Source organism: Neovison vison, chromosome 11 (genome assembly GCF_020171115.1).
Source record: "Neovison vison isolate M4711 chromosome 11, ASM_NN_V1, whole genome shotgun sequence".
Taxonomy (NCBI): Eukaryota; Metazoa; Chordata; class Mammalia; order Carnivora; family Mustelidae; genus Neogale; species Neogale vison.
Window position 1 is genome coordinate 203,778,932 of NC_058101.1, and position 25,320 is coordinate 203,804,251.

At 44.2% G+C, this 25,320-nt stretch overlaps 1 protein-coding gene across 2 annotated transcripts; it reads left to right on the forward strand.

Annotated features, from left to right (window-relative positions):
• Window positions 1-588: 588 nt before the first annotated feature.
• Window positions 589-12,126, forward strand: AGA (aspartylglucosaminidase). Of its 2 annotated transcripts, none has more exons than XM_044225687.1 (9): window positions 589-733; window positions 2,646-2,799; window positions 3,443-3,555; window positions 4,861-4,973; window positions 6,213-6,327; window positions 7,108-7,183; window positions 8,120-8,227; window positions 8,943-9,076; window positions 10,553-12,126. In XM_044225687.1, the coding sequence occupies exons 1-9, from the start codon at window positions 607-609 to the stop codon at window positions 10,651-10,653; spliced, it is 1,041 nt and encodes a 346-aa protein (XP_044081622.1). In that variant the 5' UTR covers window positions 589-606; the 3' UTR covers window positions 10,654-12,126. The 2 variants fall into 2 exon arrangements, with proteins under 2 accessions (XP_044081622.1, XP_044081624.1); XM_044225689.1 differs by having other exon boundaries at window positions 7,108-7,161; window positions 8,128-8,227.
• The last annotated feature ends 13,194 nt before the right edge of the window (window positions 12,127-25,320 follow it).

A 25,320-nucleotide genomic window follows, 5' to 3' on the forward strand; every position in this document is an offset into this window, starting at 1 on the left:
GTCAACATCCCACCTGGATTCAAACATGTACTTAGCGAATACATCCCGAAGGATGTCGGGGACCAGAGGGAGGACGTTCCAGAAGGACCCGACCTCGCCCTGGGGCCGCGGGAAGACGCGGGGCCTTCGGGGACCCCCGCCCTGGGGACCCCGCGGAGCCCGCGTCCCCGCCGTCTCAGCTCCGGAACTGCCCCGACCCGAGGCAGGGATCCCGGCTGCGTTTCCAACTCGGAACTTCAACTCTTCCCTTAAAGGACAGTGAGCGGAAACCGAACGAAAATACTCCCAAGTACTCCTGTGCAACCCGGGGCTGCATAAATTCATTCCAGGCTCCGTCTGCCTTTTACAACGGGGGAAAGCAGTAAGTCGGCTATTTAAAGAAAAGAGGAAGAAGAAGAAAAAATCCTCGAAGGACCTCAAGAGCCCCGGAACCCTGGGCCAAAGCGCCCGCAGCTCCCGCGGCCCAGGCGGCCGGGTCTCGCGAGAGCAGAGGGAGCCGGGCCGCTCCCCGGGGAGCCGCCGGGGCCGCGGGCTGGGCGGGGCGCCGGGATCGCGAGCGCCGCGGGCCGCCGGCGGCCCCGCCCCTTCTCCGGCGGGCGCGCGGCCATGGCGCGGCCGGGGATCCCTGCCCCGCTCCTGGTGCTGCTCCTGCTCGGCGCGGGGCTCGCGCACAGCTCCGGCCCTCTGCCCCTGGTCCTCAACACTTGGCCTTTTAAGAATGCAACCGAAGCAGGTGCGGGGCGGCGCCCGGGGGCGGGGACTGCGCTGCGAGGGCAGGCCGGGGGGCGACCGGCCGGCTGACACCCCCCCTCCCACGGCGGGCACGCGCGCGGGCCGGGGCCCGCGCCCCCGCAGCCTCCGCTCCCGGACCCTCCCGCGCCTGCTTTCCGCCTCTCGCAGCGGACCCCGAGCCCTGCCTGCCGCTGCTGCTTTCCAGGTCCTCGTCACGGCTCTACCCGCCCTCCGTTCGGCCCCGCGCCTGCTCCTGTTCCACCCTGTCGCTGGCCTGCAGCTGCTGGGGCCTCCTCCGGGGCGCCTCCGCTGTGTACCTGACATCCGTTCTCTCAGGGGCCTGTCTCTTGTCACCTTTCCGCCTGTCAGACCCTTCAGCTCTCCCCAGTACCCTAGCTCAGCTGCAGCTTTGCAAACGGCTGTTAATTTTCCAAAGCGCACATACTCCTTCTGCATTGACTTTTGTTGTTGGTACGTGCCGGCATGATGTAGTTGCCACCGGGAAGTAACAGTGTTTCAGTCTTGGTTGGCCGTTAAAATCATCTGTGAAGCTAGTTTAAATACCCGTGCCTGAGCCCTACCTCCTGAGATTTTCATTTAACTGCTGGAAACAGGACCTCTGTGTTGTTTGGGTTTGTTAAGGCTTCCTGAGTGATTTTGGTTTGCGGCCAAGATCGAGAACCACTTAGCTATCACCTCTTTCAGGAAGCCTTCCTTGATTTACTGCCCTTATGTGCAGTCGGAGTTAGGTGCCTGTCTTCTATACTTTGATTCAATCCCGTACATACCATGATCTTGTCATTTATTCATGTATTGAGGCTTTGTCTCATTCCAAGACCTACTACCCCAAGAGTAATTTCAGACTTCTCCCCCATTGCTAATATAACTTATTGGGGCAGAACTGACGCGGGAATTTGGTGGAGCTAAGTGTCCGTTCTAGGCGGCACATAGGATTCAGATGAAGTGAAAAAACAAGGCAAACTGCTGCCGTGAGGAGACGGAACAGGAAGTCCAGCAGCCAAGGCAGGGGACATATAAAGGTCACCTGTAGTGAAAGGGGAACTTCTTGAAATATAGTTTAAAGCCTGTAGGCCCAGTAGTAAAACTTAAAATGACCAGTAATATCTAATTCCCTTCAAAGAATTCTATTTTTATTAATGAAGACCTTGACCATCAAAGATCTTTTTTTTTTTTCCTTCTCATGTATGTACATTTCCTTCTCGATGTATGGGGCTTGATAGGAAAAAATACTGCTAAAATCAGGCCACTGGAGCCAAAATGGCTTTTGAATCCTGGCTCTGCTACCTACCAGTCGTGTGACCTTGAACCTGTTACTTAACCTCTCCCGTCAGCTTCCTCCTGTTTAAAATGGGGATAGTAATTGTACAGTACTTACCAGAAAAGCTGTTGTGCACATCAGTGGACCAAGAAGCCGTGTGAAGCCCACGTTGTCATTATCTGCTGTTAGGGTATGGTTATTGAGACTTGCTGTGACTGATGTTACCTCAATAAAAGTCCTAGCTGTATATATTTTTAATAACCTAATGATGCAGAAGAAATTTATAAGACTATGATCTAATGAATTTTCTATTTAGCTGCCTCTTAGTGGCTTCACTTATAAAACTGAGGGAGAGAAGACATTCCTTACGCAGCATAGAAATATTACCAAGTAAAAAACACCACCGCTCACTGTCTATCAGTAACCAGGCTTTAAATTCTTCACTGTAAATAGCTGCATTATATAATTTTGTCTACATCCTTCCTTTGTAGCGTTTCCTAAACTAGAATTCTGTTTAACTTCGTGTAAATGTGATTTTTTTTATATGAGTTCTCAAAACGTTTCTGGTTTGTTGCATTTGGCACCGAGAAGAAAAATCAGTATGTAAGCGAGCACTCCTGGGATTTGATTACAGCATGGAGGACCTTAGCGTCTGGAGGCTCTGCCCTGGATGCGGTTGAGCAGGGCTGTGCCGTGTGTGAGCGGGAGCAGTGTGACGGCACCGTGGGCTTTGGAGGGAGTCCTGATGAGCTCGGAGAAACCACACTGGACGCCATGATCATGGACGGGTAAGAACATCGATGAACCTACTGAGAGCAAGAAAGAGGCCTGCGTAAGCTTTGTCAAGTCAAAAACCCCTAGCTTATTGTACCTGGCCAGTCCAGACACAAGGAGTTTCCCCCTCATCATCATCATAGAAATATCACATGGAAGTAGGTAGTCTTAGAACATACAGAATCCCAAGCTACGAATGACCCAAAGCCTTAAAACCCTTTCGGAAGCTGCATTTAAATTGAGTCAGGAGCGGGCGCCTGGGTGGCTCAGTGGGTTAAAGCCTCTGCCTTCCGCTCAGGTCATGATCTCAGGGTCCTGGGATCGAGCCCTGCACTGGGCTCTCAGCTTAGCAGGGAGCCTGCTCCCCCCTCCCTCTCTGCCTGCCTCTATCTCTGCAAATAAAATCTTAAAAAAAAAATGAATCAGGAGAAACAGAATGGCAGTGCTGTTGTGGTACATGGTAGTTGGACTTTTGGTCTGTTCCTTAATCTGTCTGCTTTTGGGAATCTGTATGAACTTCATGCATGTGCTAGCCTGTATAAAGTTAAGATGGTTGCATTTATCCTACAAAACTGTTGCTCCCAGCAAACCAGTATTGTTTCATCTTTGAACCTGTGACAGTACCTTAATCAGTAGCACACACTTTTTTTCTTGCAGCGCGACTATGAACGTAGGAGCGGTAGGAGATCTCAGGAGAATTAAAAATGCAATTGGTGTGGCTCGGAAAGTGCTGGAACATACAACACACACGCTGTTAGTGGGAGAGTCAGGTATACTTTTATGACACTGAAGCTTTATCTACTCCTCTGTCTCTTCTGTTCCTCACTGTGAACAAATAAAATCGATCAAAGCGACCCAAGTTCAAATTCCAACTGTTTTATGTAGTGTCTGTTTACCCTCAGGTAAGTTACTTCTAAATTCACACTTCCTTGATCTTTAAAATGGAATTTGAGGGGCGCCTGGGTGGCTCAGTGGGTGAAGCCTCTCCCTTCAGCTCGGGTCATGATCCCAGGGTTCTGGGATCGAGCCCCGCATCAGGATCTCTGCTCAGCAGGGAGCCTGCTTCCTCCTCTCTCTCTGCCTGCCTCTCTGCCTACTTGTGATCTCTCTCTCTGTCAAATAAATAAATAAAATCTTTTTAAAAAATGGGAATTGAAAAACCTAGTTCATTATCTGTAGGTAGGTAATGGCTGGGCGGAAGTGTGAGCTGCAACATTTCTCTCCCTGAATTTACGGTATCCGCGTGAGACCATGGAGCATTCGTCCCAGCCAAGGACGGGTACCAGAGCCGTTCTGCTATGGCAGCGTCTCTTGCTTGGATGTCTCCCAAGTTGTACACCAAAGATCGTGCAGTGATTTATAAACAAAGCTACTTTTAGGGGTGCCTGGGTGGCTCAGTGGGTTAAAGCTTCTGCCTTCGGCTCAGGTCATGATCTCAGGGTCCTGGGATCGAGCCCCACATCCGGCTCTCTGCTAGTGGGGAGCCTTCTTCCTCCTCTCTCTCTGCCTGCCTCTCTGCCTACTTGTGATCTCTCTCTCTCTCTCTCTCTCTGTCAAATAAATAAATAAATAAATAATAAAATTTAAATTAAAAAAAAACCTACTTTTAAAGGATGAATTAGCTAACTCCACAGTTAGGCATCCTTCACTTTTCCCAAAAGACGGAATTAAAAACTACCTGACCCGCTAGAGGATCTGTCACCCACGCGTGCAGTCCAGCTGGCCCTTTGGTTGGTGTCTCAAAGCCAGGCGCTGCGCCCTCGTTAGAACAGTGAGATTCTTGCTTGGTGAGACAGGTGTGCGAAAAAGGAGATTGTGAAGGGGGCGTGGAAAAGAGAACCAAGAACTGTCATAATATACACCCCAGGGGTCTCCAGGAGATCAGATGGAACATGTGGCGTGTTGAGATCTAGGAACTGATGTCCTTAAAACTGCTTGTGTCCGAATATTCTTCTCAAAGTCATTGTGTGCACCCACTTGAGAGACCGCTAACCCAGAACGCTTCCTGGACACGTATTATATTGAGAAGGCAGCGCTTAACTAATTTACCTTCTTCTTTTCTTCCTAATCTCTAGCCACCAAGTTTGCTGAAAGTATGGGGTTTATCAGTGAGGACTTATCTACCACTGCTTCTCGAGCCCTTCACTCAGACTGGCTTGCTCGAAATTGCCAGCCAAACCACTGGAGGGTATGTAGACCCAATTTATTAAAAGTAAATTGCCAGACAGTATGACCGACATCCCGTCTGCTCTCTGTGGGCTACCTGTTCATAAAGTACTGGCTATTACCCTGGTTGCACTTGAGAACCAACGATTTAAGTCGACTCCCTGGGCACGGATATTCCAGAACCTTCCTTCGCTTGTGCTAAATATGTCTGTGGAGGAACTCCTGGATCCTGGCAACAGTTCTTAAACTGGGACCACTCTGCTGTGGGAAAGAGGGGGTGGCCTCAGTCAGAAGTGCTCTGCTTGTATTTCCTTGCAACAAAAGGTTCCAAGTCTAAAAAAAAAAAAAAAAAAAATCAGAGTTTAGAAACCATTTGTCTAAAATATTTCTTAAATTTTATGTGTATGAAGTATGCCCAGTATCTTGCCCTTATTGCCTGGATCTGTACTATTAGGTGACTAGTGTGTTAGTGGTGGGATCATTTATCTTTAAATCAATGGGACTGTTAGCATGAATCTGTTTGTCTTTGCTGTCCAGAACCCTTCTGTAGACTACCTTAGTCTCTCATCTGTGTCTTCTCCCAATCCTTATTACCTTTGAGTGACCAGCGAGTCTCCGGGGTTAGCATTTGAAGGAGGCTGGTGTATAAAACTGGGTCGGGGAGGCAGCAAGTGCACTGATGAGTAAGACCTGAGTAGCAGGTTCCTGATGAAATACTAATCCATATGCACAACCTAAATTTATGAATTTGAATCATTTTCTTGTATCTTTAAATCCATGGAGGAATCTGAGTACAACTTAGAATATATTCACATGAACCTAGCTTTGAAGTAAAGAGGGTTTTAAAACAGATTTTGCTTTAAATCTCAGAATTCTTCTTTGGCCAGAGAACAAATCCTGAAATTTAAAGGTCAGGCTGTGTACCTAATTCCTTTGAGGATTAAGATCTAATAAAAAATCTTCATTTATGTCTGCCATCATGTGGAGAACTTTAGCCATATAAAGAGAAAAATCGGGGATCTTTTCCAAACAATATAGATGTCTATTCTATCTTATATAATTCTGAGACTAGACTAGGTATTAAATAAAATTATATCCATCTGTTCTCAGAAGACTGAGCTGATCTTTTGTTTTTAATTCATACCTTTCAGTTACCAGACGTCATTTGGATTTCTTACTAATGTTTCATCATTGTATATGGCTACTTGCCCGTTGCTAAAATGAACCTTTCTACAAACTAAAACTTGAATCTTGTTCGCAGAATGTTGTACCAGATCCTTCAAAATACTGTGGGCCTTACAAGCCACCTAGTATCTTAAAGCAAGAAGGTCCTACCCATAAAGAAACAGGAGATAATTACGGTCATGATACAATTGGTAATTTGTCTTTTATATAATTTTTATGGTTAAAGTTCAGCCATTTTTAATTGTCTGTCTGTAGTTCTTAAGTTCTTCATCCTTATTTATGTGCCAGAAGGTGATTTTAACTGTTTTGGCTGCCAAGTAAGGCCATATATGGCTATACATATGTGCGTATGTGTACACACACACACACACACACACACACACACAATTTTCTTTCCATTGCATCTATATACATTTAGGTAAATTACACAAGGCCCCTAAAATCTAGTGTTTAACCACTCGTAGATTTTTAAATCTTTATTTGATATGTAGGGGTTTTTTTAAGTTTTTATTATTCATTTATTTAAGTAATCTCTACACCAACCGAGGGCTCAGACTCATGACGTTCGGATCAAGAGTCACACGCTCTTCCGACTGGGCAAGCCAGGCACCCCTGTTAGAGATGTAGTTCTTTAATAATTTTATGTTTGCCACATTCAAGCTGTCATGTTGAAAATTTCCATTATTCTGTGTCAAAAACTTGCTCTGGAATTACCTTGGAAAGGTAACTGAGTAGTCTGAAGAGTAAGGATCTGGAAAATCTGCCAGACGATGCTACGACAGTGGGCTCTGAAACAGTACAAATTAGGCAAGGGGTATAATAATATTCCTGAGCGTCTGATTTTCTTCTACCCAAAATTAGTGAATGAGGGTATTTATATTACCAGCTGCTCAAGTATTTGTTTCGATTTGAGGTAAACCTCAGAGCTGACAGCTACAGTAATTTTTTTTTCTTTTTTTTTTACCTTCTAGGCATGGTCGTAATCCATAAGATGGGACGTACTGCTGCTGGTACATCTACAAACGGTATAAAATTCAAAATACCTGGGTTAGTGTTTCCAAAAGAAGAGGTCTCACAAATACACATTGAGTATAAAGCGGCACGTGCAGGGTGCTCAGGAGAGATGCAAAACGTAGAGTTCACCCCACCCGTACCGCCGGGACAAAGAAATGTGGAGGCAAGCAAAGGAGTAGCTGCTAAGTGCCAAAGGCCTGGGGGTTGTAGTCCCTGCCCTGGAGCTCAGGGATGGCAGGGGATGTCTGAGTCAGCTGGCAGTCGGCTGGGGAGAGGCCAGCAGAGAGAGGCTGGGGGCCGAGCCTGAGCCTGGGGAAGGGAAGGGAGCACCCGGGCTCAGGCACGCACAGACCTGGGGTAGCACCTACTCGGTGCAGGGCTCCCACCAGAAGAAGAGAGATTGCATGGATGTCAGGTGCTTGTCGGGGGGGGGGGGGGGTGGGCAGAGGACAGAGGCAGCTTTGGCACCTTGCAGGAGGTCCTGAGTCAGTTTAAGGATTTCTGGATTTTATTTTGAAGAAGTAGAAAAACATCCAAGGTTTATTCCAAGGAAGAACCTTGGTAAAATACTGGCACATGAGAGAGAAAGCAGGAATAGATCGTAGCTGAGGGAAACCAATCGGAACCTATTGAGATAGTCCAGAAATTCGATGGTAAAGGATGGTCATAACTGAATAAGAATTTTTCAGTAATTGTAAGATTATTAAGGTAATAATTGGAAGAATCTGTGCCATCTTGATATCTGACGAGCTGGCATCTGATTCTTACATCATTAACTGAGGTTTGTGGCAACCTTCATTGAAAAACTGATGAGAATCTTTGCTCCCTGTGTTCTGATGAAGGATTAACTTAGAACAATCATCATCGGAAAAGTAGAAACACCCCCTGTTGTGGAAACTTCTCGTAAAATATGATGGCATTGACCCTTGCTTTTCCTGTCCTAACTTTTTGTGCTGTGCCCTCACAAAGTCGAGTAGGAGATTCGCCAGTCCCCGGAGCGGGCGCCTACGCGGAGGACAGCGCGGGAGCGGCTGCAGCCACCGGCGACGGCGACATTCTGATGCGCTTTCTTCCCAGGTGTGACTTCTCCCTCTTCGGACCTTCCAGATCGTGGACTGGAGATGGTGTCTGTCAAGACAGACTATAACTGTTTGTGCCAGGCTGTCTGAGTTTGTGCGCACAGGAGCTTTCTAGAAATTCTGCTTCCATACCCCTCACCTCTTGTTTTCGATGGCGATAATTTAAGTCGGCATCGTCCTCTGAAAGAGAGTATTTCTTGCTTTACTTCACAGATGAAAATACTTATGATGCATATAAATTATTTATGTAAGGCCACCGAGTAAAAGAACTGTGGTAATTGATGATAAAAGTACGAAAGGCAGTCGCTGTGTACAATAAATTACTGAAAGATGATCATTACAACTGGATGTTGTGCACATGCCCACCATTTCCCCCCATTAATTGTAGCCCCATTTCTTATTTAAAAGTAATCTCTGTTCTTTAGGACTTCTGGCTGCTATGACTAAGTGCCAGTTACCAGCCAGAGCCAAAAAGAATAGGCATTTAAAATGAAGGGATCGATGAGTTGAAAAAATAGACATTGTATCCAGGTTTACTCGCCTTCGTGTTGACGCTTTCCCAGGAATTACTGCTCCTTATGTGAATTACTGACTTCTCCTTTTGTATTTTATCAAATGTGACCGTTCCGATGGTTTTAGGTTTCTAACTTCAGGTCACAAGTTCGGGCTCTGTTGACTCTGTGATACTAAAGTTATGCCTCTGTTTAAATCAGCTACCAAGCTGTAGACTATATGAGAAGAGGAGAAGATCCAACCGTAGCCTGCCAGAAAGTGATTTCCAGAATTCAGAAGTATTTTCCAAACTTCTTTGGGGCCGTGATATGTGCCAATGTCACTGGAAGTTATGGTGAGTTTTATTTGGAATTCTTATTTGCGTGAACTTGTAAATGTTGTTGAAAACATACACTATAAAATATGGTGGTGTAACTTGCTCCTGTCCAATGAAAAACAGAGACTCTGTAGGGTAGGCACCCGGTCAGGGTTAACTCTTGATCTGTCAGGACCCCCCAGAGTGCTTAAATACACCTAACCCCGCCCCCGACTTCGGCTCCGTCTGGCCGACTCTCCATGCTTATGACCCAGCGTTGGGTTCATCGTTCTTATCTCTGACATGGGTCCGCCATGAAGTTCAGCTTCAGCTCTGGGGCCTGCTGACATGGGCTACTCTAGTCAAATGCTTTTATTAATTGGAGGTCGATAGGGATGAATGGTCTTCCCTGCTTCTTTTCCATTCATTATATTAATGTCTCAGTCATTTAGATCTTGGGGCTCCAAGGTATCAACTGTATTACTAATTAATAAACCAAAGAAGTCAGCAGAATTATTTTTGCACCGCATTTGAGGCATGTCTTCTGCTTCATTTACTTTCCATACGAGCCTATCACAGTTTCAAAGTGTTTCAAGACCAACCACTGCCGCTTCTCATTAGTGAATTTTCAGATGAGGAAGATACACGGCTTACTGATCAATATAACTTATTAGGTTAGACTGCTTATTATTGTCCTTTGATCTTTTACTTCCCACAGTTCTGTATTTGAAAAACTTGTTTGAGGAATTCCTTATTCTTTTTTAAGTATTGAGATACCAAAGTCAATAAAAGTGATGGCCGGGTTGGGGGGGAGGCTTTATGTTTAAAGTAAGTCAGTTTGATTGATTCCATCTTAAGAAATAAACCTCAGAAGGCTCAAAGTTAGACTTAACAAGATGTAAAAATGACAATTATGTAATTGCAGATGGACTTAAAATTGACTGGTTCTCTAAAGCGGTGGCATTAGAAGGGGCCCGTGCAGGTGATTGGACCGGGGAAGAGACCCGCATTGCCGTAGATGGGGAGGCAGTAAGGTGCGCTGCGGTAGACTCAGGTATCCTGAGAAACGGCTGTTCCTGTGGAAGAAGAATGGAAAAGAACAGGGAGCAGGAGGAGGGGAAGATTAGGGCTGAATGAGGGGCATATCTCAGTGGCTAGGGAACTAAAATTTTTAGCACTTGCATAAATTATTTTTACTAAGAAAAGGATATGAAGCCAGAGTAAAGCAACAGTAGCAAAGACAGCATGCGTGTGTACCAGCAGCCACCTGGCCTGTACTCTGAAGTTGGAAGAGATGCCCCCCCCACCCACCACCCACCCCACCCCGCGCCCTCTGCCCCACCCCCCGCCCCCGCCATTCTCTCCTTTCCTGGCCTTGCGCGCTCCCCCCGTGGCTCCGCTGACGACTTTGGGACCCTGACAGCCGGTGGCCAGGCAAAGGAGCCGCATCTGTATTGGTTGTAAAGATGTGTGTCTTCTGTTTACCCAGACGACTTTCTCTTCTCTTGGCCCCAGGTGCTGCTTGCAGTAAACTTCCCACATTTACTCAGTTCAGTTTCATGGTTTATAATTCTTTGAAAAACCAGCCAACTGAAGAAAAAGTAGACTGCATCTAATCCATCGTTTCCGTCGGCATCTCTATAATAAAGAGGAAAGAAACAAAGGCTGAAAAGGTGCCTCACTGTCCTCGGGTTCTATGCCTCACGCATTCTACCTTCCTTGCGTAGAAGAGGCACAAAAATAAATGTGTGCTGAAGCAGTACTTTCCCTTTCTGTATCCAAAGTGGGTCTTGGGATCTTTTTATTTAAGCTTTGTCTCCCCTGAACGTGAATATGTATGCATGTGTTTTGTATACGTTTACATTTTAAGTGCTATTTGGATTTCTGGTCAATGTTTCAAGACATTGCTACCTTCGGGATTGATTTCCACATTGACATATTAAGAACAAAGGAAATAATGTGTATTTGGATACTTAAAATAATGAGAGTGTCCAAGGCTTTTAGACCCAAAAAACAAAATAATGATGGGTCATCATGATTAGTCCTGATTCAGTTTCATTGCCTTACAATGATGGGTCTCTTATCACTGATGATCCATTTTGCATATGGCTCCCTACCAGTTTGAAGGGGAAAGAATGCCCTTAATAATAAAGGCGGGTTTGTTTTGTGTGTATTAGAAGGTATGGGCAAATCTTCTGATGAGCAACTGTGTTGAGTTTCTTTGTTTTTTTTTTTTTTCCTCTGATGGAGTTCTCAGTGTGTGAAGCTTCTTTAGTCACAAAAATCCCTGATCTTTTCGCTACTAATAGTATTGAGAATTTGTTGTGAAAATGTATTAGGGAGTGGGGTTGATACGTCAGTGTTACTCATCTCTTGGGTGTAGTTTGGTGACTGCAGTTGGAAACAGGGCAGTGAAAGGGTGTCTAGCTAGGCCTGTTTTCCTCGGCGCGCCATCCGCTGTCTGACGGACAGCCAGAGAGTTGTCTGTGTGCCTTCTCAGCTCATCTTTTCCTTCAAAATCGTTATCTTTTACATAAACCTGTGTGTAGAATATTGTCCTCAAACTCTAGTAGATCTGCTCTGATTTTTTCCAACTCATCTTAATATTTAATGTTCTTTATAATTAAGGGCCAGAGAGCTGTAGTTTTGAGGATGCTTTTAGTTCCCTTGTTCTCAGACCTTGCTCTGTGTAAGAGGTTCAGAGACCCTCTTCACAAACACCCTCTGCTCCAGCTGTGAGAACCCGACCAACGCCATCTTGAAAGTGTCCCCCCAGGACGGCTGTGTGACCCGGGGAGTTCTGCCAAACACACACACACACACATACACACACACACTCTCTCTCTCTCTCTCTCTCTCTTTCTTTCTTTAAACTATACTCTTAAGTACATCCTTGGGTCAAAACATCCAGTCTGGAGATCGGATTATGATTCTCCAACGTTTCCTCTCAGGTGGTGGCCCAGCCTCCAGGGCTATAAAAAGTAGATTTTATAGGAGGTGGGCTTGTGGCCCTCTGCTAATCTTACAGCTGACCAAGATACACTTCTGTTCCTGAGTCCCCTTAATAAACCATTTCTTGCCAAGCTGAACTTGTCGGCCTTTTTCTATGCTCTTATGGCTGCCTTGGCCTTAGGAGGTCGTATTGCAAATCCCTCCATTTCACAGAACACTAGTGCACCAAATCAGATTCTTCACGAATTAGAATCTGAAGTCTGGAATTAGCAGCTACTGAGGGCAGCCTGTAAACTAGTAGGAAAATAATCCTATAGAGTCCCTCACATTCACAGAGCAGAAGAGAAACTCTTTTGAGGATTCTCATGCGGTGTACTGATTTGTTTAAATCTGATACTGGGCCTTGGAACAAAGGAAAGGAAGCGGATTTAAGCTTGCAGTATGACGGAATCCCAGTGTTGTACGTTGGTTATCTGCGAATACTTTCCGCAGCCACGTACCAGCAGAAAAACTAAATTGAAAGTCTTCATGGCCTGTCATTCCCCAGCAAATTAGGAGTTTAGCTGATAAAAACTGATGTGGGAAACAAAGGCAGAAGGAAAATTATGAAATTTCCTCACTACTTACAGCCCACTGACAAGTCCTTGAGACAGACAGAGTGGCCTTCCTCTAGGAAATGAGCTGCCTCAATGTTGACACTTTGCTAAGGGCAACTGGCAACCCTAGCCCAACCCCCAGGATCCTGTAAGTCTGCTTTAACATACAATAATTCCTTTGGAAACTTCCTTTATCTCTACTCCCTTGGATGCCGTGTTGGCAATCATCCCCCAAGCATATGACTCACCATACATCTGAAGGGTCTCATGACTAGGGTTTTAGGAGACGGTAATAAATGACCTTTCCCTAACAACAGCAAGATCCCTCAAGGTCCTGGAAAACTTGCTTCCAAATTCCTTAGAGATTTACACGTTCCCTAACCCCCTCCCAACTTGAAAGTATACAGTGGGCCCCAGTATAGCTCTTTCTGCCCATGGGACCTGTACCTGTACTTTAATAAAACCACTTTTTACACGAAAGATGTCTCAAGAATTCTTTCTTGGCCCTTCGCACCACACCTAACATCTTTCCTACATCAAAAGCAAGGGACTTGTGTTTTTAAAATGTATTTTATCTCCCACTCACATTCTTCCTGATAGAAAAAATTTTCCCCATATATCTAATGTAGAAAGACAGAAATGGAATTAGCTTTGGAAATAATATTTAAGTTCTCGATTTGAATATCATACTATCTAAATGCTGCAAACATGCTGTCTTTTCTTTTGAAAAGCTAGAAATACTTTTTTTTTTTTGGTCCCTGGTGACAGTGGGCAGAGAGGAAGCTCACCTCTTTAATGATGATATTTTGATTATCAGTGTTTATGAGGTTGGTAGGGGAGATACTTAAGTAACTAGTGAAATTAGGTCAAAAAGAAAACTGAGCCAATCATAAATGGAACTTAGAAATGGTTCCCTAAAACTTGGCAAAAGTAAGAAAGTTCTTGGGGAAGGGAACCTTGGAAAGATTGATCATGATCTAACTTTTTATGCAAACAGTAGTTGGTGGTTTCCTTCACATCTGTCCTAGCTGTGCTACTGTGGAAATGCAGGGCTGGGAGGTAGCTTAGGGTAAAGGTAAGAGCTAGGATTACAACACCTTCCCCATCCTGCCAGATTTTTTTCCTTTGACCCTACAGAAAATGTTCTATTACTTGCCTGCTACTTAGGTGACATTAAATGGTCCTAGCAAGCATACCCATTAATCAACTTTAAGTGATTCTGAGAGCATGAATGTTGTCACTCGGATTTGCTAGTCAAGTTGCTAGTCAAGTTTTCTACACTGTGCTGATACACAGAGTTACCCACACCTCTCTCCCACCTAAATCTGTTCCTGCTTCTTCAGCTCACAGACTTTCAACTCTGCTCTCCTGTAAGGTTTCTAACAGAGCAAAGGAGGAGTCTAGTAGGCTTTAATCTGGACATTATCTTAGCTCAGTTTAAACAACATCAGAAAAAGGAAGGGATTTGGGTGTCAACAGTATCAAAATTTTTTCATTATTACTCTAGGTGAACTTCACTCCAGTCTTTGGTACTTTTTAGTGCAATAGGCAAAACAGAAAACCTTAACCACAAAAACAGAGATGGTGTTAATTTCATGCTCTTCATTGATATTCTTTGATTAAACCCAGCAATATTTTTAAAAATTATTTAACATTTATTAATTTACTTTAGTGTTTTGGGTTTTTTTGAAGATTTGATTTATTTGTCATAGAGAGAGCACGCGTGCATGCACAAGTAGGGGGAGTGGCAGGCAGAGGGAGAAGCAGGCTCCCTGCCGAGCAAGGAGCCCGATGTGGGACTCCTCGATCATGACCTGAACCAAAAGCAGACATTCAACCAACTGAGCCACCCAGGCATCCTCTCACTTTTCTTTTTAATTTAAATAGAAAACAGTGACTCATCCCCAGCTCTGCACGTGGCTGGATGGCTGTTCCTGGACCCTGGTGATTTGGTATAGGCATGTGACAGGTTCTGAAGTTGTTTTTGTTTGTTTGTTTGTTTTTTTAAGATTTTATTTATTTATTTGACAGGCAGAGATCACAAGTAGGCAGAGAGGCAGCCAAAGAGAGAGAGGAGGAAGCAGGCTCCTTGCCGAGCAGAGAGCCCAATGCGGGGCTTGATCCCAGGACCCTGGGATCATGACCTGAGCCGAAGGCAGAGGCTATAACCCACTGAGCCACCCAGGCACCCCTGAAGTTTTAATCCCAAGTGCAGAGTGTGAGCCCTTCCTAGCTTTCTTTTCTTCAGGTAAGACAACATGACGTGCTGTGGCTGTCCCCATCACCGGAGCCACTGAGTGACCCTGTCTAGCAAGCCCCGGGATAGCACACAGCGACACACAGTGCGAACAAGAAATAAGCCTTTGTGCAGGGCTGATTAATAATGAGAGTTGCTCAAACGAGGACTCCCACAGTTTTGCATTGGGATCAGTTTTACTGGAAAGAAATCACAGCACAATCAAAGCTGTATTCTTACTCTGCTTATCCTGGTGCCGTCCTCGTAACTGCAGCCTGATCATACGGAGCAAGCGAACAGCGGCCCATGACAGCCATGTCTCTCTGAAATCACTCACAGATAAATGTCTAATTGCCACGGACCGTTAGAAAATAAATAAATAAAAAGAAATAAGCCTTTGTTACTGTAATCCAGCACACATCACCCTCTCCCGACTGATATATAAAATATGCCTAAGTAGTAGAGAAGTTTTATGGAGGTTGTTAAACTTATGAAAAATGAACTCTCTAAAGGACAAAAGGAATTAAAAAAGCAGACCGAAAGATATGTAGAATGATACTGGTTAGAAATTAATGAAAAAGTTAAAGTTATTACTGGGTAGGAACGTTATGGATGGCTTTCTTAAGAATTCTCTTATCATTCTCTTTTAATAAGCACATGTATATGTAGTTTGATTCCGACTCTGCCATTCTGGAAAAGGCGAAACTACAGGGACAGAAAAAGATCAGTGGTTGCCAGGGCTTAGCACCGAGGGTGGGACGAATGGGCTGACCCTGAGGACTTTTAGGGCCGTGAAACTCCTCTGCACGATTCTGTAGCGCTGGATACGTGTCAGTATACATTGTCCAAACCTACGGAACGCGTCATACTACAAATAGCCTCACGCAAACTACCGCACTTCGGGCGACAAACGTGCATCATTTTAGGTTCCTGGGGTGTAACCCTCGATGGGTCCCGATGCAGGTGGTGAGATTAGGGGAAGAAGTGTGTGTGTGGACTGGAGTATTAAGGGAACTTTATGAACTTGCTGCTCGATTCTGCTATGAACCTGAAACCATTCTAAAAAATGGAAGCTAAAAAGAAAAAAAATGCATATATTGCTCTTAATAGTGGGGAGGAAATTCAAGTATGCAAGGTCTTATATCTGAGTGTGTGTGGAGTATTAGATAGTAACAGCCTGCACTGATTCAGCATTTAACAGTTCTAAGCACTTTCCTGTGTTCTATCTCATTTTATTCTACCAAAAACCAAGAAGGAAGAGAATACGAGTATTCTGAGTTGAGATATTTCACACGTAGGAGCTGCAACCCTCCCCAGCAGCCATGGTGCTGGCTTCTGTTCTGGTCGAGAATATTTCTCCGACAAGATAGTGTCCCCTTTGGGGACAAGGGGCAGTTTGTTTGCTGTGCGGTATAATAAAGATAATCTCTTCTTTTGAGGCAAATGGGAGGCAGATTTGCTTGCAACATCCTTATAAAAATTTGGGTTTCCTGAGTTGAGTCTCCTCAGCTCTGATACAACCTCGCTGCTGCCATACCCACCAGAGCCCACCTCCCTGTACCCCCACGGGCCCTAGCGGGGACCTGAATGTGAAGATCATGCCACTTGCTATGCTGTAAACAAGGAAGTCCTTTGTCTCTGACCCAGTATCCTTGTCTTTTGCCAACTTCCATGAAACTGGCAGGCTAACTTATTAGCTAGCAAGTCGGGCAAAATCTCCGACTTTTCACAGTTCTTGGCTGTGTCACTGTCAACAATAAACGGTGAGAAATCCCTGATGATGTTGTTTTTCAGTATCTGTTGTATATTTGGGGTAAAGCGTTGTAGACCTGCAGGTAAGTTGAAGACAAGAAGGTGCACCTGGGTGGCTCAGTTGGTTAAGTGACTGCCTTTGGCTCAGGTCAGGATCCTGGAATCCTAGGATTCAGTCTTGCATCAGGCTCCCTGCTCAGCACGGAGTCTGCTTCTCCCTCTGGCCCTCCCCTCTCTCAGACTCTCTCAAACAAATAAAGAAAAGCTTTAAATAAAGAAGATAAGAACAAGGACTGCATACCAGCACAAACCCTAAAGAATGGTTTAGCAAAGGCCAAGGACAGCCCTCTGAAATTGTTCATACAATAAATGTTGAATTAACTGTAATAAAATTTCAAAAAGATTTGTTATTCTATTCAGGAATCCCACCTGAAACACTAAATATTAACCTCATTTCTTTAAATAAAATGATGAAAGAGACAGTAACTAATATAATGGAAATTAAAACAAGTTGTACTAAAAATAATACATACCAAATAATGGAGGTAACTCCAGTGACACATAGAGTTTCTGTTCCTGTTCCAATTGTTATAGATTTTGAATTACTCTCATAGGAACACTGACCTGAAGTTGCTAGAAATATTCACATGTGCTATATACACATAAACAATAAAACATGTCTGTTTCCAACACCAGCACTGGCTTAAGTGATTCTTTTTGGTTCCAGGAGGCAAATCATAGGCATAATGTATTTTTAATTGAGATATTATAAAGACTATAATAAACTTTTAAAGCCCATAAATTTTCATTGTTGAACTTCTTTTTAAAGTGTCATTACGTCTGATGCTGGATGATTGAATCTGGGGCTAAGGCCATAACAGAAGTCATTTAGTTTATCTTAATAGTTTAATTAAATTCATTTGAATAAAAACTGGTGACATATAAATATATATCTTAATTGGATGCTAATTATGAAGATAAATTCAGATCTGTGTATGTAACTTTACTGGTTATTTTTTTTAAGAGTCTTAGACCTTTACAAAAGCCTCTAAAAAGTCATATGTGAAATTTTTGCTTGCTTTCTTGAATATTTTGATGGTTAGTATAATTTCAACCCCTGTCTTAGGAAGTTAATATGAGATAATGAGGTCTACAAAAAATAGGAATTGTCTGTGGTTTATAGGTGCTATATGCTGTTTTCTTACACAGCCCAGGTCAGCCAGCAATGAAGTGCTAATACTTGGAGAGGGCAGCGCCACTTGAAGGATAAAATAATTACCGCATTCATAAATGCATATAGTGGAAGTTAGAGCTGCCGTGATCAACTCCATTGCTTCTGAGTTAAAGGGACAGAAAGCCATTTATAGTTCTAATGCATGGACCGTGCACCAAAGAACTGGTCAGCTGATTTAAACTTGTGACCTTTCTATGCTGTGCATTAGATGTGGCTGCTCATTTATTTTCTTTAATTAAAATGTTGTTCCTGTAACGTGCGGTGGTGACATGTAATATTTATGAGAAAATCAGGTATTACGGTGGATGTAGAAAAACAAAGTCCATTCCAATTGCTAGCAATCTATATTTCTTTCTAACTTGTGCAAAATCCTTAACCACCATAAATGTCAAATACTTCTTTCCACTTCTAACTAAAACCAATATCATTTGTCTTCCTTTCTTGTTCTTATTGTTAAGACCCAATGAAAATGAAACCAAAGAGAAGTCCAGAATAGAAGCAGTATCGGACGATCTAAGCTCACTCAACTTAGTTCTCATGAGGCTACAGCAGTGTTGTATTTGGAGCCCACTTTCACCAGTGGAGCCAAGCGTTTAATTGTTAATATCCTTGAAATCAGCCATGGTGGGAATTTCTATACCAACATGTCCGCAAACATGACCACTTAAGGCTGGATTTTTGCTCTGGAGAAACAATTTACTAGTATACCATTGGCTAAAAGTGTTTTGAGATATTGTAACATACATGTTACTATGTTACATACACACACACACAGACACCCGCACAGAGTCTTAGAGGAATCCTGGAACTTAATCATTTGGGTTCATACACTGGCTCTGTCACTAATTACCTACATGCCATTGAGCAAGTAACTTAGTTTCGTGTGTGTAAAATGGGAATGGTGACAATCATACTAACTACTTTGTAGGACTGTCTGGGGGACCGGTCTAAAGCACTTAGTGCCACACAGAAGGTGCTCAGTAAGTGTTGGCTGATACTATTGTTATTATCTAGACCGAAGCAAGAAATTAGACTTTAAATAACACCTTTGAGCAACCATGTCTGATACATCATGTATTCTTACTGGCCTCCATTTCTAGCACATCAGGCTCCTTGGCCCCTGACTCCCCATTTTTCCCTCCGCATAGCTGCTCTGCCAAATGTGCCTTCATTCACGCCTACAAAATCTCCTACCTCTCCCCCGATGCATCTCCCCGCCAAGAAAAGAAACCCAGGGCAGGAAGAACATCACCCAAACTGTTCCTGAGCCCACTTACTTATGGTGTAAAATTTTACTTACAGGTGATTGATTTATTTCTCAGTCGCTGTTTCTTATTCAAAGACTGGCTTCTCACATCCTCTTAACGTTTGAGACCTTTTCAGGAGCTTACAAGTCACAATGATCAACTAAACACGGGCTTATTTCCTCTCCCGCTACTACCTTCAAATGACTTAAAAATGAAGAAAGATCAAAATAAGGCCACAATATGAAAGAAAGAAAATGCAAGGAAACAAGCGGAAGACTTTCAAAAAATTTGGAAGACAGAAAAGAGATGTCAAAAAATGGAGAGCAAAGGAGGTTCTACCCAGATCTGGTGAAGAAGGAGTGATGTGCTCATGAAACTCTAGAAAGAGGCAGAAATCAGAAATGTCATGAACGATACAGGAAATCTGTGAAATGTAGAGTTAAAAACAAAGAAACATACCAACCCCCCCCCCACCACCACACACACGCTCCCTGCCATACAGACACAGACCCTATTCCCACATGAACAATTCCTGCCAACCAGGGGTTTAACCTGTGAAAATTAAGAAGAGGAAACGTCATTTAAGATGCAGCCACAAGGGGGTGCTCTCCTGCTCGACCTCTCCTTTTCCACTGCAGACTCCACAGAGATGACCTTGACAGTGATGCTACTTTACAGCCCCAGCAGCAAAAAGGAAAGTTTCCTCCTCCCCCCAGCCAAAAGCCCAGCCAATGAGAAGGGGCTACACTTCCAACTTTTAGATTATCCCAATGGACTTTTTATCCTCAAAAGCCCCTCCCAACTCTCTAACTTCCTTCCTCGGCAAGAGTGTTTCTCTCCCGTGTTTTCTGGACTTGTCTGTAGTTTTGCCATAGCTTGTATGTTCCAAATCGTCATCTTCTGCTATTCCCGAATAAACCCATTTTGTTGGTAAAATAACTGACAGCTTTACTTTTAAGGTTTACAAACACTGAGTTCTCCCCCCCTACACACACACATGCGTGTGTTCACATGTGCTGCACACTTTGAATACACTTGGGGAAGGAGCTGGGGAAGCTAGCTCGGTTTTGTTTCCCCAACAAGGTACTCTGCAGTACAGCTAAGGCCACGCGGCTCCTTCCCCACTCGTCCTACAGGAAAGACCGTCAGTTACCAAGCCCAAGTTCACAGAGCTCCGAATGATCTTTCTGACAGTTGCCAGAGCCTTAAATATTAAAAGTCAATCAAGGATTCCTAGATATTTGAGAAAAAGCTACAAAATGGAAGCCATTTTTACAATGTCGAAGAATCCTACATTCCAGCAGGAAGTAGGAGGAAATAAAACAACGTGGGGCAGAAGACAACAGTTAAAGTACAAGAGTATTTTCAGTGAGATTTTAAAAATACAGTATCCGTTAAACAAGAGCCAGATAATATGAAAAGGGAACAAGATGGAGGAAATAAAACGCTCAAGAAAAAGTAAAGAGAAAATATAGAGGGGCACCTGGGTGGCTTAGTGAGGTAAGCCTCTGCCTTCGGCTCAGGTCATGATCTCAGGGTCCTGGGATGGAGCCCCGCATCGGGCTCTCTGCTCAGCAGGGAGCCTGCTTCCTCCTCTCTCTCTGCATACCTCTCTGCCTACTTGTGATCTCTCTCTCTGTCAGATAAATAAATAAAATTCTTTAAAAAAAAAGAAAATATAGAAAAATAGGGCAAAGGAATTTCTCAATATAAATATAATTTATATATATTTATATATATATATCAATATAAATAAATTTCCCATAGTTTAAAGTGTTCACTGAGTTTGTTTCAGAGGACACAAATAAAGCATATGTTCAGACATTGTGAAATTTCAGAACTTTTGGAAAAGCTACCAAATAGACCCTGTTTCCAGACAGGGAATGAGTGGCGGACCTTCCATCTACAAAACACAGGGAACTGGGAAACAAGGAAGCAACCAAGACCTTCAATTTGTCAGGAAATGATTAAAAGATCAAAACAAGAAATTATCAAGGAAGAGCAAAGGTTCAAATAATGATCTGTCCAGGGGCACCTGGGTGGCTCAGTTGGTTGGGCATCCGACTCTTGATTTCCACTCACGCCATGATCTCAGGGTCCTGGGGTCCATCCCCCTGCCTCTCAGGCTCCTGGCTTAGCTCCTTCCTCTCCCTTTGCCCCTCACCTCACTTGTGCTTACCCACTCTCTCTCTTTCTCTGAAATAAATAAATCTTAAAATAATAATAATAATAAGGACCTGTCTGAGCATGTTAGTGTCAGAGGTCATATTTTGCCCACATCCTATCTTCAGAAGTTGCTTTAGGATCAAGCCCAGCAAAGTGAGCATGAAGCTCGGAAGGGAGGACATGTGAGTTCATGGAGACAACAGTTTCCAACGTAAGAGATCAGAGATATCAGCTATTAGACAGGCCAGGCCTGGCGTGATGACTGCATCTGAAGCTAGAATAAACATAAACTTTATTAGAAAAAGCAAGAGAGGAGGGAGGGAAGGAAGAAGTAGTCAGACAGAGAAGCTGGGACAGAGGAAAGAGGGAGGGAGGAAGTTAAGAGAGAGAAAAACTTTAGGAGGAAAAGCCCAGAGGATATCCTGGTACACAGACAATGTCTCTGCGCCCTGGAGGTTAGGATAACTAGAGCACTAAGATGAGGGATGGGTACGAGATCAAAGAGCCTAGACACTTTCTTGCACTCTGAGATCTTGACAGAGTTTGCCAGGGATGTGGCAGTGCAGCCTAAGAGGCTTGGCCCACAGAGTGAGAAGCTGCAGTGACACCCTCCACGCAAAGTTAACATCGCGTCTGACGTGAGAAGCTCACTTTTGTTCTCTGCTGAAGCCTTGGTATAGTCAGGAGGTACATTATCGTTTGGTAAGAAATGCCACATCTTGGAAGGTGCTCAAAAGCAGCCTGTGCCCAGACGTGTTGGGCACGTCTCTGCTGCCCGCTGAGCTGCAACCCCACACAGGGATGCACAGAACAAGGCGAGAATTGTGGCTGATTTGCAACTATTAGAATCATCATTTAAAGTTTGACTCTTCGGAGCACCTGGGTGGCTCAGTGGGTTAAGCCTCTGCCTTCGGCTCAGGTCATGATCCCAGGACCTTGGGATCGAGCCCCGCATTGGGCTCTCTGCTCGGCAGGGAGCCTGCCTCCTCCTCTCTCTCGGCCTGCCTCTCTGCCTACTTGTGATCTCTGTCTGTCAAATAAATAAGAATCTTCAAAAAAATAAATAAAGTTGGACTCTTCAACTACACAACACAATACATGTGCGCACATGTGCGCATGGGCGCGCGCACACACACACACACACACACACACACCCCTTGAGCTAGAGAAGAGCGTTAGGGTTGGAATCACCATGTCAGCTACTCATCACACACAGATTTCATAGGTAACTGTACACTTGTTTGCATGTATAACAGTGCAATTAAATAGAAATAAGATGGAAGACGGAAAGGGGAAGAAAGCTCAAATAACGGAGAGGGAGATGAATGTTCTCATCTTGCACAGTGGAAAATCAGATCGCTGGTGGTGGGAAATTAAAGGAAACAAAGGCATACACGTCTTCAAGTAACCAAGAAAGAAACTGTATCACCGCAGTGATTTAACTACAGTGAGAGATAGAAAATCTGCATCATGCACACCTGATTGATCGGAGAAGAGACATAAAATCCGTCCCCTCCTGTCGTGGAGGCAAATGGCGCTGGGAGTGGGGATGGGGGCTCGGGAGATCACTGATGCCTCCATGATAAGCCTTCCCCTAGGAGAATGTGTAAAAGTCATTTATACACAGATCAAGATCTCCCTTTTTTGATAATCTGGCAAAGCTCATTAAGGCTCACTTTATAAATATAAAACATGGTTTGTAGGATACTACTTTTAAAAGTAAAATACAAAAAAATAATAATAAAGACAGGAATGGGAGGTAGGTAGGTAGGTAGAAAAGTGGGAAGGGAGGGAGGGAGGGAGAGGGAGGGAAAGGGAGAAAGAAACACACATGTGAGATCCCCAAGTTGATCTCCAGTATTTTGGAGATGAGTAAGCTGAATCTGAGAAACAAGTGACGCATAATTCAGAGAGAAGATCGTGTAACTAGTTTATGTCGTGAACATGTCACTTGTCTCTGCCTCTGACATCCAGGCGCATCCTGCCAGGGGTCCAACCTCAACAGTTAATTCTGTGCTTCAAGAATCAGGTATTTGATGTTTCTCTCTTCTTCAGCAACAGCAGTAAATTACAAGATTCTCACATTCTACATCAGATAGGACACCCACATACACTCCAATATATTCATGAAATTCTTAAGAAATTAGATCATAGGTAAATGATAACTCCAAGTGTCTACATTCTCTAACACAATATGCTGTGTTTAATACTCCAGGCTCTTTTTTTTTTAAGATTTTATTTGTTTGACAGAGAGAGAGAGCGCCCAAGCAGGGGGAGCAACAGGCAGAGGGGGAAGGAGATGTAGGCTTTCCACAAAGCAGGGAGCCTGATGCGGGGCTCAAAATCCAGGACCCTGAAATCATGACCTGAGCCGAAGGCAGAGGCTTAACTGTCTGAGCCACCCAGGCGCCCAATACTCTATGTTCTTGGAAAGTTACTAGGTGATATGGTTCAGGCCACTCTAACAAATAACCCTAGACCAGGTGACTCAACCACAAACATTTGTTTATCACAATTCCGGAAGGTGGCAAGTTCAAGGTTAAGGAGCCTGCAGACTGGCATCTGGTGAGGACCTGCTCCCCGGTTCCTGGATGGCTTGCTTCGTGCCGTACTCTCATGCGGAGGACTGCACGGTGAAGCAAGCTCTCTTGTGAGTCTTTTAAGGGCATGAGTACCTTAATTAATGAAATGGAACCCTCATGACCTCATCTAATCCTGGTCACTTCCCAAAGATCCAACCTCCCAATACTGTTAAAGTACTTCCTTGCCCATCAAGCCTTGAGAAGCCATACTTGAGTTACACTAAAAGAGCATCAACTGAAAGTCAGAAGGCAAAGGTTCAAATCCAGAATCCCGTACGGAAGGGAAGGACAGTGAGGGAAGTGGGAAAGAGGGGCTCAGGCAGGACTTCTGAGTTCAACAGCAAGTACGTGCTTGTTTCTGGGTCTCCTTTGGGGCTGACGGACGATAGGAAGGGGGTGTCCCTCCAACCATCCTACCTGCTCCAAGTTCCTGGGCTTTTAAGGTCGGAGCCTTAGGTTTCCACCAAAGAACCCACGAGGGTAAACTAAGGGCTGGCAACTCTGGGCGCAGCCCCTAAGCAACCACCATCCGCAGAATCTGCATCTTCACAAAACTAGCCGCTGAGTCACGCGTCCATTCCAACTTGACCAACAGTGCGCGAGATGCGCCAAGTTTCCTCCCCAATGAGTCAGCCTTGGGAATTACAGAGAACCCAGCCCCGGGATCTCAGAGCCCTAAACTGGAACTCTTAGCCCGCTACCGCGTTATCTATGTGCCATGGGAGAAATGCCTTGACTTCTTCACATCTGTCAAATCAGGGATATTAATACCTGCTTTATGAGGCTGATGGGGTGATTATCGATTATAAAGAACCTACCACAATGCCTGGCCTACAACAGGAACTCGGGACATGTTAATTCTCCTTCCCTGCAGGATCTCTGCTGCACAACCAATATTTCACAAGTCTGCAGATCTGACTTCCTGCCACACGCTCATTTCCGACGGCTGTTGTCCCCAACTAATGAAGATCATAAAGTATCCCGTCTTGCAAAAGTCACATAACATTCTAAAAGCTAATAGTTATCAGGGGGCAGCACGAGGGTCTTGATCTAGACCTTGATATGCAATAGCTCTCAGATATAAACCGGCTTCTCCCTCCACTACTGTCAGTCCAGCCGAGAGACAACAGAGCTCGCATTTTTGTTTTTCTGAATTATCAAATTGATGCTCTTGCTTGGGGCCAAGATGTGTGTCTCCCTGGAGTGCTGTCTCAAAACAGGGCAATTGTCAACCCAATTACCTAGCACGTGTTTTTAGTCTTTCAAAGTAACCCTGAAGAGATCTGTTTATTCTTAAAGAGTGGTTAGGGGAGAGAAATGTCTCCTAAGATGTCTTTTTTAATGCCGTTCCATTGTATTTTGAGGTGATGTGTTTTGTCTTTTACTGAGTATGTTATTATTCAAAAATGCTCACTTATCTTTACACTCTTCATTTGGAATTCAACTACATTGTGACTTTTCTGTAAATCTTTTATGAACAAGGTCTCTGGTGGATCCTCCTTAATTGGTTAAGGATGA